General features: G+C 36.4%; 1 protein-coding gene across 1 annotated transcript; it reads right to left on the reverse strand.

The window, feature by feature from the left end:
• Window positions 1-848: 848 nt before the first annotated feature.
• On the reverse strand, window positions 849-15,111 carry si:dkey-171c9.3 (uncharacterized). Its single transcript, XM_056461265.1, has 4 exons — window positions 14,898-15,111; window positions 11,791-11,862; window positions 7,687-9,204; window positions 849-1,459 (listed from the first exon to the last, which is right to left on the reverse strand). The coding sequence occupies exons 2-4, from the start codon at window positions 11,860-11,862 to the stop codon at window positions 1,289-1,291; spliced, it is 1,761 nt and encodes a 586-aa protein (XP_056317240.1). The 5' UTR covers window positions 14,898-15,111; the 3' UTR covers window positions 849-1,288.
• Window positions 15,112-15,273: the final 162 nt, after the last annotated feature.

Raw genomic sequence — 15,273 nt, forward strand, 5'->3', positions numbered from 1 at the left:
CTTTTGAGGAGTAACTGAGCTTTACTTTTACTTTTAAAAGTAACTTTCCCTAACACTGGTCATGTGTGATTACATTTCTCTCTTTATTTAGAACTTAATTGATTTGTGTTGGGACAACTGCATTTACAGTACACTGTAAAAATACTGTGTTCCACACAAATACTGGGTTTTTTGTTATTTATGGGGACTCTCCACTTTAAATAAAATGATGTAACTACTTATCGAAAATGAGCTGAAACAACACAATTCTTCATTTTTTGTGTGAATTTAATTGTTTTAAGTTCAATACACTTAAATATGTTAACTTAATCGATTTGTGTTGACACAACTGCACTGTTTACAGTCTACACTGTAAAAAATACTGGGTTACACACAATTAATTTGTGTTTGAACAACATTAAGGTATTAAGTGAACTTATTATTTTTTACAAACATAAGTGGATTAAACATAAAACAATTAAGTTCTCGCAAAAAACCTGAAGAATTGTGTTGTTTCAGCTCATTTTAGATAAGTAGTTTGAAAAACATAATTTTTTAAGAGTTTGGAGAGTCTCCATAAATAATAAACGGACCTGTGTGTTTGTGAAGGAGACTGAATGAGAATGTCTGGGAGACTAACAGAGCAAGGTGGAGGGTCAAACAATGAGCATGTGTGTAAGTTTGTGTGTGTCCCTGATTTTAAAGCCGTTGGTCGCCAAGAGTGGGAGTGAGAGATGCAGGTTTTCGCTAAAACGCATTCCTGCCATGTTAGGTATCACTGCTCGGGGAGTATTAATGGGATGCAGTAAAAAGTCCTGCTTTTTACACACACCCCGCAAAGCCTTAAGCACCACACCATTAAACAGCTCTAACAATACAGCATTGGCTGTTTATCATTATTCAGACACACTTTATTATTGGCAGTGACATATAAAAACACAGACGTTCAGAATACAGGATCTTTGGTCAAGAAAGTGTCAGTGTGTTTTGGGTGGTGGTAACATCTAGAGGTGATTTGTAGTCTGATTTCTGCTTACCTAATAATGGCTGTGGTTTAGCCTTTGGATCGGATGTCTGATTGTTGTGAGGAGGCAGTGCGCGCACAGCTGTTTCGTTTTTAAGGGCTCGTTTTCAATCAAATCGATTATAACTGAGCATAGTTTGTTATGACTCTGTCTGCTTTTATTAGCGCTGAGGACGTTGAAGAGTGTGTAGATGAAGACTGATGCCTGCTGTGTTCTGTCTTCATTTCAGGAGGGGCGGCGCATGGATTGGCGGCCGGTTCTGCAAGGGTGAAGCTGGACTGAGTTCAGTTTAAACATACGTTGTCAGTCAGGTGCTGCAGATGCTCCAGGAGGGATTCAGAGCTCTCGTAGCGCCCTCTGCTGGCTTGCTGCATGTCGCAAAACTGGTGGAGGGAAGCCATTAAAGCGGCCACTGTCCAGCCATTCAGACAGGCATTCCGAGAGAGTCTGCAGAGCTGAGGGGATAGAGTGAGGAAAATAAGAAATACAGGTGTCTCATAATGAATATTATTGACTTCTTTCTTTCTTTCTTTCTTTCTTTCTTTCTTTCTTTCTTTCTTTCTTTCTTTCTTTCTTTCTTTCTTTCTTTCTTTCTTTACATAACAAGAACAATAATATATTTGAGAAAAGTAGAGTTAATTACTTTTAATTACTTTTAGAATTAATTAATTACAGTTTTATTTAACAGCAACATCAAGGGAACAAACAAACCTTTTTTACAGGGTTTTCAAAAATGTTCAATGCAGAGTCAAGAAAACTTAAAATTAGACAAAACATGCAGACAATAAGTTGAAAACATCCACAAATCACTTGGTTTTCTATCTGAAAAACCAGGCCCATAGCGGTGTGGTTCTTTTTTCTTAAAAAGTGGACCTTTTTGCAGTTATTCGCCTCATTTTCTGTTTGATTATCAGGTTTAAATGCTGCATTTTGGTGACATTTTAAGCACTATTTTTTTTGCTGGATTAGCTTGTTAGATAGCCATCATAACCACAATTTTTGATATACCAAAAACATTTCCTAAGATTTACACCAATTATCATTTACTTCATATACATCATATATACATCAATTGTCATATCATTAGAATTTTTTTTTAAAAACTGTAGTCATTTAAATATGATTAATTTAAATAGCCAGCACATTCAACTTTCCTCAGTCACAATGAAGTGACAGCCAACACAGGATTCAGCTTGGTGTTAAAACCTTTTTCGAATGACTATTTTCACAATTTATTTTGGCACAGCAGTCAAAATAGGACAAATGAGCTAATGTATGGGACAAATTCTGGACCTTTGACAGTGAGGGTGGGTCTTTCAAACCCCATGAACCCCCCCTGGCTATGGGCCTGAAAACATACAAAAGAATATATTTTGAAATTTTGTTTATTATTATTTTTATTATTATTTGTTTATTTATTTTGTCTAGACAATGAAAGTAACAAAACAGGGTTTTGTATTCAGATAACAAAAAATTCACGTAAGAAAATAATTCCAAAATTGTATACATCCTTATTGCTATTTTATCCTTTTTAAATAAAGGAAAGTTAGGTTTATCATTAGACCATTTTTGTTTGTGTATATGCCATTCTCTCATACACAATTATTAAATTAGTAATAAAACTTTGCTCCAAAGTCTTATTATTATATAGCAAAATATATTTGACATGTAAACTTAACATTTTAAAAGTTTAAGTGTAAGCTATTCAATATCAAACCAAAACATTTGGGTATATACGCATTCAAAAAAATAGGTGTTTTATGGATTCTCATTTTAATTTACAAAACGTGCACTAAGGCAGCAAGCATGATACTAGGGAAATATACAATAGACTATATAGTTGATGAGTATTGTGATAATGATATTTCTTACGATATAACTAACTTAAATAAAACACAATTTTATCAACAGTTAATAAAAATAATTTATTTATTAATGATCAAACATTCAATAGAAAATTTTCAGAGCTAATTAAATCTAAAAAAAAAAAAAAAATGAAATGAAAACCTCACTGGAAATTCAGATTTTTTCCTCTTTTGTCTCCCAACATTAGCATTTAACTTTAGCTAACAGCACCCACTAGAGAAATGGGGATGAATATGGTGAAGGCCCACTCTGATTGGTCAGATAGCACACAAAACTTGGCAAATAAAATTAATTTAATTTATTGCACTTCTCTTCCTCCTATGGATATTGCATATACTATTATCGCGATATTGATAATTTTCCGATACATTGTGCAGCCCTAATATGTGGACAGATACCATGTCTCTAAAAATGTTTGCAACAACTAGTTTTACTGGGTATATTAAATGAATTAGTTTATATGTCACTTCTTTAACTTTATTGGTGAGTCAGTATTTCCTAGATCAATTCCAAACTTTTTTTTTCAATCTGTTCATATAAGGAATTTCAAAAAGGTTTCCATTTAGGCAAGAACGTGGTTCTACATATTTTATTCTAAAAGTTATTAAATGTATTGTCTATAATTTTGACACAACAAATTGGTATGTAAATGATTAGATTCAGAGGATATATCCCAGTATAATGTATATACCAGATATATACCAGATAAAAGCTGAACAATTCAATTCAATTCATGTTTATTTCTATAGCGCTTTTACACTGTAGATTGTGTCAAAGCTGCTTAACAGAAGTCCAGATTTCAGAGTTGAAGTTCAGTTTAGTTCAGTTCAGTGTGGTTTAAATTTCACTGCTGAAGGTTCAAACACTGAAGAGCAAATCAAGGCCACTAGGAATTCAAATACTATTGTAGGAATTCACTGTTTAATTAAACCAATGAATATACAATGCATAACATCAAATAATTATAGTGCTTTTACTTTTGTGGAAAATTTTAAGAGGAAATTTCTGAATTTTCTTCAAACTCAACACAATGTGATCAAAAGCCTTTTTTAGGAAGAAATATCTCATCAATTAATTGCTGTCTTTTACTTTTTTGCAGGTAATGTTTTTATATTACACATTAAAATTCATAAAAAAAAATAAAAAAAATTATTCATTTCTGGTTCACACCATGGGCAATAACTATGCAATGCATTCCTAATATTAATTGACGTTCTATGAGAATAGTGAAGTCGCAGCTATAATGATAAGGATACTGAGGAAAAATATCATTAAAATGGCTTCTCAGAACAATTTCCTTTATTCCGGCAGATGAAAGACAGTAAGAATCAACTTCAAAGAATATGAGAAAACTGCAGTGCACACTTACAATAACAGACACAATGTTAGCATCTGTGTGAACACTAAAACAGTTTCCAATATAAGGCTAAATTGGTACAAGTTTTAAATGGATAGTTCACCCAAAAATATTAATTAACTTACTATTTCCTCACCCTAAAGTGGTTCCAAATCATTATAAGTCTCTTTTTTTCTGTTGAATTAATTTTGAAGAATGTTAGAAACCTGCAACCACTGATTTCGATAATAAAAAAATACTGTGGAATTTAATTGTAACAGTTTTCCAACATTTCTCAAAATAACTTAATAATAATGTTGGCGCCAGCGGTGTAGTGGTTAGTGCGTTGACTCGAGCTGTGAACCTACACCATACCTGAAAACATTTGACTCTGAATATCCGGGAGGGGGGCGGGGGTCAGAGGCCGAAGGGTGAGGATGTGTAGGTGCCGTGCAGAGAGTGGCATGCTGGAAATTACAAAAAATGGGCAACGGGGGGGTGGGCCTACACTGGTCTTATGGTTCGGTTTGGTTACGATTAACATGCCATCGATTCGGTTCAATTCCATATCTCGGTGCATCATGACACATGGATGATGCTTTCCATACACAGTTTTATATTTTCTTCACAGCAGCAATTCTTGTATTAAAGTATATAAATATATTTATATTTATATACTATTTGTAGTACAATTTTGTCATTTGATACAAACAGTCAGATAAATAAACTGTACCTTTAAACAACACCAGCATTTATAGCAAATAATATAAACAAATATAAATATCCCGCTCGCTTTCTGATCCTTGTCTACGAAGTTCCCCCCACACCCCTTTGATTGGTCACGCACTAAACAAAAAGGGCTGTGATTGGCTCTTGTGCGCTGCGCTCTTCACAGATGAGTGACACTGATAAGCGGCAGCGGCGATCACATCTGATCCATGATAGACATGGTGAAGAAAACGCTGCAGACACGCGCTCGTGTCTGAATCTAGAAGTATTGCTGTAACAGCCGAAAGGAGAGGAAAAGTCACGCCAGCAGGTCAAATGGGCCACAATGAGAGAGAGAGAGAGAGAGAGAGAGAGAGAGAGAGAGAAATGAGTACTTTCATTCTCTCAATCGCAGTGAAATAGGGGTGTCTGCTGTAAGTGTCAGTGAAAGACTGTCCAGAAAACACACACGCAGTGAAATCGTGCACAGTTTCTGCGTTTTTAGGTAGTTGGAACATTGTAAACACTCGCGCTCGCCTCCCTCGCCATAGTAAGTTACGGCAACATAGCACATATGAAATAAATGACGTCAGTACATAATAACCGGTTATGATTATTACTGAACCGATACCGAATTGTCCGCATCTGCATCGCGGTGCACCTAAGAAACAATTAATTTTGACACCCCAAGCATTGACACTTGCACTCTGTTGCTCACGGCGATCCGAGTTCAATTTCCGCCTCGCCGTCCTTACCGATTCTTCCTCTCTCTCGGTTCCCCATGCTTTCCTGTCAATACTCTCTACTATCCTATGCATTTAAGATGAAAACCCCTAAAAAAAGAGGTTTGTAACTAGTGAAGGACAAGTAAATGATGACAGGATTTTCAGTTTTGGGTGAACTATCCCTTTAAGGCTGGTTCAAACCGTACCATACAGATTACTGTATTATTAGTATCAACATATCAAATTCTTTTTGCTGTCACAATTGGGTGGATTCTCATTGAAAGTTTTTATTGTTTATCACAGTGATTCCAACCACAGATATGTATAAATGCTGCATTCAACTGCTCCAGACACATTGACGTATCCGCCATCTTGAAATGATCAACATGTTGTCACTCGCAGTAAAAATCAATGAGTTTTCCTTAATGCCAGAACTGGGCTGTGCAGCATCTGCGTGTAATAACCACGGAGATTTAAATTCCCCAACAAATGTGTTAACCTTGCTTTGTTTTTTGTTTTTATATGCGTTAACTTACTATTGTAAATTTTAATGTTGTGTCTAGGGATGCTCATAATAACCGATTTACCGTTAACCGAAAGGGTGTATTTTTAACCGATTAATGGTATCAGTTAAATGATTAAAAAATATTACTATATATATTTTTAAAGTTTGGCTGCATAAGAGGCAGATTACAGCGAATGCATTGACGGGCATCTTTTGAATGGTTTGCTAACACCCGTGAGCGTTTTGTGGCTCCCTGCTGTGCCTTGCGTTTTTCCGTTGCGTGCTTTGTACTAGCAGTTGAGAAAGTCAACTCTGCATTATGTTAGTCGCGTCTTTTTCATTCTTCAATCAAATGAAAGCGGGGGGGGGGGGGGGGGGGGGGGGGGAGGGGTTCTGTTGATTAAATGCATATTTTCTGTGGAGAGATTTGAGGTAGCCTACTATTTTAATTTGACGGAAGAAAATAAAAAAACATATGACTGAACAAAAAGCATATGCAGGTTTTTAAAAAGGATTCAGTCAGTGTTTTCGTTTTGTAATCAAAATTTGTCATTCATTCATTAATTTTCTTTTCAGCTTAGTCCCTTTATTAATACGGGGTCGCCACAGCGGAATGATCCGCCAACTTATCCAGCACATGTTTTTTACGCAGCGGATGCCCTTCCAGCCGCAACCCATCTCTGAGAAACATCCATTCACACTTACTCACACTCATACACTACGGACAATTTAGCCTTCCCAATTCACCTGTACCGCATGTCTTTGGACTGTGGGGAAACGGGAGCACCTGGAGGAAACCCACACAAACGCAGGGAGAACATGCAAACTCCACACAGAAACGCCAACTGATCCAGCCGAGGCTCGAACCAGCGACCTTCTTGCTGTGAGGCGACAGCACTACCTACTGTGCCCCCTCTAAATTTGTAATTTAAGTGAAAAATATCTAGGGCAGGACTATTTGTTTTATTCTTTTTATTTAGTTTATTCTTTTTTTTCTATGCTGTTGGAATCCCTGCAGGTGCTTGAAGATGTGCTGTTGTTCACATGTTAAAATAAATCAGTATTTTAAAATTCAATATTTAATGTGTCAGACAGAAAGTAGACACCTCAATTATTTTTTTTAATTAAATAATATTTAATTTTAATCTGACCAGTTAACAGTTATTATTCGGTTGTCGGTTGGCAAAACTGAGCGAAATGAGCATCCCTAGTTGTCATTTTGGGTTATTGTGTTAGTCTGGCAAAAATCATCTCCTGAATTATATTACAGATATTAAAATCTATTGTTTATCCATATAACTACAGCTGAATGCTCACTGTCAACTTGCTTTCAGGTTTGACTGTACCAATATGGCGGACAGCTGATAGAAACCACCACTAATAAACCATCTATGTATATATGGCTCTGCTATCCTTGTGACTTAGACCTACTAGATTTAGCTCATTATAATTATTATCCTTGGTGTGAATAGGCCTCTACAACCATCCCTGTTTTTCCTTTACTATATAAGTTTGGTCTCTGAAGACAGTAACAATCTGTACCTGTTGTTGAAGCCTTGTGTCTGGCAGATCAAACTGAAGTGCTGAACTTCCTCTCAGAGAGGCTGCAGCCCAGAGTAGAACACACTGCAGTTCCTGGATCTGGTGGCTTTCCTCAGTGCGTATCTTGATTATTTTTATGTTTTTGTCTTTTTGTAAGACAATGTCACTTCTCTCAGATTGCTTACAGCTAAAGCACAAGCTGAAAGCATCAAATATTGATTGCTGAAGCACGAGTTCTGCAAAGTCGTTGGCAAATCTTTGCACCAATGATGCCACTTTTGTGTCATCAGCTGAAATGGTGTTCAATTCTGATTTACTGAAGGCTTTGTGGGAGTTGATTGAGTCTTTACACACTGTGTTTGAATGTCTTTCTTCTTCCCATGGCTGTGGTTTCACCACTCTGCCTGAAAGATATGGCTGGGTTTCATGTTTAACCTCATCCTGTCTTAGCTTTGCAAAAGCTTGAACGATAGCATTAATGATTATCTCACTAGCTAACACTTCCACCCTGTCTGCTGTAGAGACTGGTATGCTAGATCTTTTAGCAGAAGACATGTCTATCTTATCCTTCCTTTTTTCGCTTACCATCACATTTGCTAAAGACCCTGAGACAATTTCACCAGCTAGCTGGTCAGCAATATCCAACATACATTTGAGACAACCCTTATCTTTGACCTCATTGGTGGGGATAAAATTCAGGATCTCAGCAGATAGTTGAGCTGCGTAGTCAGTCAGCATGTTATTTTGACCATCTTCTAGTTCTGTGGACTCCTCTTTTTCTTCTCCTCCATTTTGATAGCACTCTAGCGAAAGTGAGCGCATTAGCCTGACCACAAAGTCAGCAGGCGTATCTGCCGTTTGGTTCTCCAGTAAGGGTTGCATATGGTCTTTTGGTGTTGGCGGAGGGGGTGAGGGAAGAAACTCTTTGGCCAATCCTCCCTTCAGCTTCCTTGTGAAACTGGCTCGACTTCTTATCATCTCTGGAAGTAAAGGGGTGCTTGGAGGAGCATCAGGGTATTCAATAGAGCCAAAACTAGCCATGCTCTTTAAGGACGTAGCATAGGCTATAGTATATGCATCATCGTATTCTTCCATCTTGCAGTCTGTTTCCATTTCAGATGTGTTTTTATCACAGCCCGTGGAGCACAGGACTGGTGTGTTTTCGTGAGTCGCCACCATTATCCCATCATATATATTTTTGGATGATGGATCTTCAGAGTAATGATGCCTCTCCATCTCTTCCAATGCTTTGCAACAGACCTGTAATGTTAGCTCTTCTGCTAGCATCTCAACTTCGTCCTGTCTCACTTTGACAGATTTACTTGGATCTCTGAGCCTCACTGTGGAATCTATAATAGTTTGGGCTGTCATCTCTGCAAAACGTTGAATGGGCTCTCTATTGTGTTCTAATGTTGCATCCAGCAATCGGCTGTATGTTTCCAAAGCATACTGGATTGATGATGGGTTATAAGCAGGTTGTGGGGATGAATCACTGATGATTACTATCTGTCCTGAGTCCTGAGAAGGTCGAGAGAGAGAGAGATGAGAAACGTCAATATGTATGTTGCGAATACTTTAAAGGTTGCTAAAAACAACTTTTTATGGATTGTGGTGTTTATTAAAGTCTGTGTGAAGTCAAAATTGATGTTTATTTTGCTAGCTCACGTTGACTACGTGTACATGGACATCAGTAATCAAATTATTTGCTTTAATCTAATTAAGAGAATAATAAGACTAAGGTGTTTACATGAGTTGCTTTTTGAGTGTTACTTTCATGATCCCGTTTTACATGTTATAGCAAATAATTCGATTAACGTCATTGCGTAACCGCGCTATCCGCATTTCCTCCGGAGTTTCATGCAATTTCGGGTGTTTCATTTTTAATTTGTCGACTTTAGTATATCGGTCCGTCTGTTAACTTCAACTTGATGGCTTCTATAGCAACTATATAGCAATATTCTTTACCACGCCCCATTTACTAGATTTCTATGAGGGAATGATGCTAAAAAAAATGCCCCACCCCTACTCAATATTCAATATAGGTCTCACCAGTGGTCCCCAACCCCCGGGCTGCGTGGATCAATTGGTATCAGGCTGCACAAGAAATCATTAATTATATCCGTTTTTATTTGAGTCTTTTAAAATTTATCTTTTATTTTTAAAAATCTTTTATTTTGAGAAATTATCGTATTCTCTTAGTTAAATTTGGTCACTTAAGTGCCAAAATTTAACCCACAAGCAGCAAAATAAGTAAGAAACAGACGTCTTTGGAAAGCTTTTTTGTGAAGGGGAAAATGCTTAGTGAAAGATCCACAAACTGCCAAGGAATGAATCTGAACCCGTTTGTCAACAAATCAGATGAATCCAGCATATTTGTTCAAGAAGACCAACTGCTGGAGATCGCAAATGACAGCGGTCTTTCACATATCGCATCTTTTCCACGTGCAAGTTTGTTATTTCCAATGGAAGCTCGCTCATATTGGGGAGAAAGTCCTCGCTGCAGCCTGATGATGTTGTTGGCCAGGTCCACTACATAGTTGACGATAGCCTACACCTCCCCCTACCCTAAAACCAACTGTCACAATAGCATGGGCGCTACCATAGTTGGCGGTACAAGGTCCACTAAGTAGTAGACGATCACCTACACCTCCCCCTACCCTGAACCCAACTGTCACAGTAACATGGCCGCTACCTTAATGGGCGATACAAGGTCTGCTACATAGTTGACAATCGCCTACACCTCCCCCTACCCTAAACCCAACCGCCACAGTAGCAGGGGCGTTACCTTAGTGGGCGGTACAAGTTGACGATCGCCTACACCTTCCCTACCCTAAACCCAATCGTCAAAGTAGCATGGGCATTACCTTAGTGGGCGGTACAAGGTCCGCTATGTAGTTGACTATTGCCTACGTCATCAAGCTGCGGGCTGCAGCAAGGACATCTTAATATTGGGAGCGCCGTGCACAAGTGGGGTGACACGCTTGCGCCTTTCAGGCGCACTCAGTGGAAAACATCTTCAGAATGAAGCAAGCGCACCACGAATCATGTGACAAGAACTGACTGTTTCTTATTTTGTATGAAATACACATTTCGGTAGACCAACAATCTCAGACAAACACTGCAGTCCTTTAAAATTTTCTCCATAAACAAAACTTGTATCAGAGTTGCAGCAATGTTTTGTCAGCTTGTCATCCTCTGTGAAAACGGTTGATGGTCACCTAGCACCCACCCAGGGCTGTGAAAAAATAGTCAAGCTCTGACTGGTCCACGGTAATAATAAGGTTGGGGACCACAGATGCAGACCACTTGTTTACTGCTTTTTGTATAGTCTATACCAGAGATTCCCAAACCTTTATTTTGGCCCACCATCCCATTTAAGAAGAGAGAGAGAATGCTGGGAAGGGGGTTGGGGTAAATATCTTTGACAAAGATTGTCATTTCGAATTTAATGTAACTTTTTGTTTGTTTGTTTGAAATTGGTTTTGTTCTGTAAAGGAGTCTGATCTTTTAAGAATATAAATGCTGTTACTCAATGGACAGAGGGAAATGTACAAGACATTGGCGAGCAAATGAAAGCAAAGGCAGGTGCAGCTTAGTGTATTCAACATTGAACTCCATTGTGTTATTAATGAAATTGTTTGTATTTTTACTGTAATAAGTTCATTCAAAAAAATTTAAATATATAGTGCATTAGTTCATATAATTTAAGACAATGTTTTCTTGCTATTTTTAAATATTAGGAAATACCCATGGAAACTTTAATGTAATACTGTAATACAGTATATTTATCTTTGGCTCACAGCCCTTGATCAAGTTTGGTCTTTGGCCCTTCATAAGAAAATTTTGGGCACCCCTGGTCTATACTAAAGGTATTCCATACTGTGATTTATCATAAATACCTGTTATAAGCATTTATGTCTTGTAAAAACATATTGTAAACTGAGAAACTTGTTCAACATCTCTGACTCAAACTCATTTAGGTGTTGTGCTATGGAAAAGCACAGTTCTAAGGGTTTTAATAACTTTGAGTAGAATTTCACGTTGTTGTCATCTAAAAAGTATGGTAATTACAACATAAAATGAACGTAAAATATCTGTACTTACATGACCAGATTCTGAAGTGTTGACTAGTTCACAGAGTTTAAATGAACTGCACAGCCACTCTTCATTAATCATCTGAAAACAGAAAGAGTAAGATGTATGTCATGAATTTGCAATATGTTGCTACCATATTGGTTATTAGCATGTTTGAATGTTTCATTTGATATTGTTTATTTCTTAATTTATTTGCATATTTTTACATTTTAATTACATTTGCAGCATATAACGCTGAAAACATTGATATTCCAGTTCAGGGTTTCCAAATAATGCTCCTGATAAAGACATAACAACCTGCAATTTTGTTCTAGCCTTTTTCTAACACCCCTGCAAATGATTTTCAAGTGAAATTAAAGACTGTGATTCTTTGGAAGTAAATCTCCAAGAGCATGATTGAGCAATACTTTTAGGGTACATGCTATTATGACGTACTATTTTGCAATGATTATTGTGGACAAAAGAAGTCCTTTGTGATTCTCTGAAATAAAAAATGTGGTGGTTTGATTGGTATCCATCATACCTTATTAAAGGGATAGTTCATCCCAAAAACTAAAATGAATTTATTTACTCGCCTTTTTTTTCCTCTGTTGAACACTAAAGATATTTTGAAGATAGTTTAAAAAAACTGTAACCATTGACTTCTATAATAGGATAAACAATTACTAAGCATGCCAGTGGTTACAGGTTTCCAGCTTTTTCAAGATATCTTCTTTTGTGTTCAACAACTTGTAAAAGTTTTGAATAAGTGGAAGATAAGAAATGATGACAGAATCTTCATTTTTGTGTGAACTTTCCCTTTAAGGGATCAGATTCAATGCTTTAGCTTGTAAAGTGTTTGACTAATGCATCCAGAATGCAGAAAACTTGATCCTGGTGAAATTACAGGCCAGTAATGAAAATAAGCAAAAGTCAAAACACAGGTACATTATATCCAAGAATGACAGACAACGGTGTCAAATGAGCAAAAATAGAGCCAGAAAACCACAAGCGATTATCTGATGAATTGCTCTTACAGGAACTAAGTCATGTGACTGACAGGAAACGATGGTGGGTAAAATGTTTCCATTTACATTCTACTGCAGACTTTCAGTTTAAAAATTAAGGCAAGATCACAATTTTTTATTAAGAAAAAAGGCTTGTGAGGATGAGTGCCTGTTTAATCTCTGACAAACATCGGCTCAGACTAACACGTGTGAAGAACTTTGTGTCAGAGTCCACGTATTTATTTAATTTGGCAATGAATGCTAAAACACATGCATAACCTGTTAGCTGCAGTCAGTTCTTGTTAGATTAGGAATACATTTAAAGAGAATTGGAAATAAAAGGTCTCCTGAGCAGTGTGGTGGAGGACATCACCTTGAAAATCTTTGGTTTTAATTACAATCTATTGTTTGTGTATATCCATACTTTGACATTTAAATGGAGATGTTACACTCAAAGGAGATTCTCTGATAAAGCACAGATGATGCAGATTTAAAAAAAAAAAAAATCAATAAAATGTGTGTGATTATATTGGTCCAAGGAAACACAGAGCTGTTTGACATCAAACGTCCCATAAAAAAAAGTTTTTAGAGGGTGGGATATGGTGTTAAATTAAATTTCCTGGTATTTCTATAACATACTGGAGAAAAAAGTGAAAGCACATGTGAAGCAACTTTTGGTTGACACCAGTGGTGTAAAGTTACAAATTACAAATACTCAAATTACAGTAACTGAGTAGTTTTTCCTCAGGAATTGTAATTTACTAAGTAGGTTTTAAAATGTGTACTTTCTCAAGAGTAGATTTTTTGTGCTGTATCGGTACTTTTACTCCATTATTTTCCTTCAACCTGCTGTCACTTTATTTTATTCTTGTCTATGGGGATTGTCTAAGTGGAAAAATCAGTCCTGTTATTTCCATCCAATCAAATAGCACATAGAAAGTAACCTTAAGACATGGGCACTTTATAAATGCAGCAAAGTGTTTGGAAGTATTAAAATTGTCCAAGAAGATGTCCAAATACTTTACACACACTAACTCAGAGACTGTTTAGACAGATGAGATGATGAATGTTTACTGTATGAGTACTAAAAACATGGCTAAAGGGCCTAAACAAAAACTTAATCCACTACAGAATGTTACGTTTACACATGCATGCACAAATTTCATGTAAATGTGTCAGCTTTTCACAGCATAACACTTACTACTCATAGGGCTGGGCAAAAACAATTATCACAATATCATGTTTCATACCATTCGATATAAATAATCATTGAACATTATAACATTACTAAGGCAAATAGTTTTAATAGTCAAAGACAAAAATATTAGTCAAAAACAAAAATATATTTACTAAAACAAATAGTTTAAATATTCAAAAACTAAAATATTGATATTTTGTCAATATCGATAAAACTTTTTTATTGATAATGACAACGGTGTTCTGTCAATAAATATCAATATCGATTTTATTGCCCAGCCCTATACTCAGTACTCTTGAGTACTTTTAAAAGTGCTACTTTTTACACATACTTTGAGTAATACTTACAAGATACTTTTACTCTACTTTCACCACATTTTTGGGCAATTAATGGTAGTTTTACTTGAGTATGATTTTTCAGTACTCTTTCCACCAATGGTTGGCACTGCATCTTGCAAAAAACGTATATGAAGAGTTCAAATGCAAAAACCTCTAGGTGCCATCTGAAATTTCCATCAAAAATGAACATTTTACTCAGCCTACTTTGTTTATGTTGAGATATTTCACTTTAAAGACAAGAAAAAGGACTTTTTCTTTGTCTTAAAAGTGATGTTACTGAACATACGCAGAAGCCTCATAAAAATGCTCATTTTAGAGGGAAATTTCAGACGGCGTTTAGAGGTTTTTGCATCTAAACTCTTCATATATCTTTAACAAATTATTTCATAAAACATAGACTGTCAAAAAGCTTCATAACAACATAATTTCTTTACTTTTAAAAGCATGTCACCTATTTAAAGTAGTAGAAAAACAAAAAGGAAACAGTAGTGCGAAAGAATACATTAATAAGAAACAAAAGTTATAAATAATAATTAAAATGAATCAATAAATCAACTTTCCTCTTCGTACATTACATTGCTCTGTTTTTCATACCTTGTGTGATATCAGTCAAACAAGTTCAGCTTGATAGACTTGATGGAAGTGAAGGGACGACTTTGATAATTTCCTGTTTGAAACAAATGCATTGCGCGAGTGTGTGGGTGGCTGAGCTGAGAGGTGTGGCTTAAATGTGAAAACAATAATATAACTAGTTATATCATAACTGTGTGAACATAAGAGAAGCATTTAACGTCATAACAGTTATTTTAATCTAATAAGAAAACCCTCAGCCAGTGTAATCATCGATTTTATCAAGCGCGTTTTTTTCAACGTCAAAAATACGCGAACTCTCTTCCTATTGGTTGCTATGGTGTTTTTGAAAATTCTTTTGTCCCGCCCCTTAACAACGGCATCCTAAGCACGACGCTCA

This window comes from Danio aesculapii, chromosome 7, assembly GCF_903798145.1.
Source record: "Danio aesculapii chromosome 7, fDanAes4.1, whole genome shotgun sequence".
Taxonomy (NCBI): domain Eukaryota; kingdom Metazoa; phylum Chordata; class Actinopteri; order Cypriniformes; family Danionidae; genus Danio; species Danio aesculapii.

Bases quoted from the DNA above. Each gene is read 5' to 3' on its own strand.
- si:dkey-171c9.3 (XM_056461265.1), bottom strand. From the start codon at position 11,862: ATGATTAATGAAGAGTGGCTGTGCAGTTCATTTAAACTCTGTGAACTA. The intron at 9,205-11,790 runs GTAAGTACAGAT...CGACCTTCTCAG, and splicing joins ACACTTCAGAATCTGGTCAT to GACTCAGGACAGATAGTAAT. The intron at 1,460-7,686 runs GTACAGATTGTT...CTATCCCCTCAG, and splicing joins ACACAAGGCTTCAACAACAG to CTCTGCAGACTCTCTCGGAA.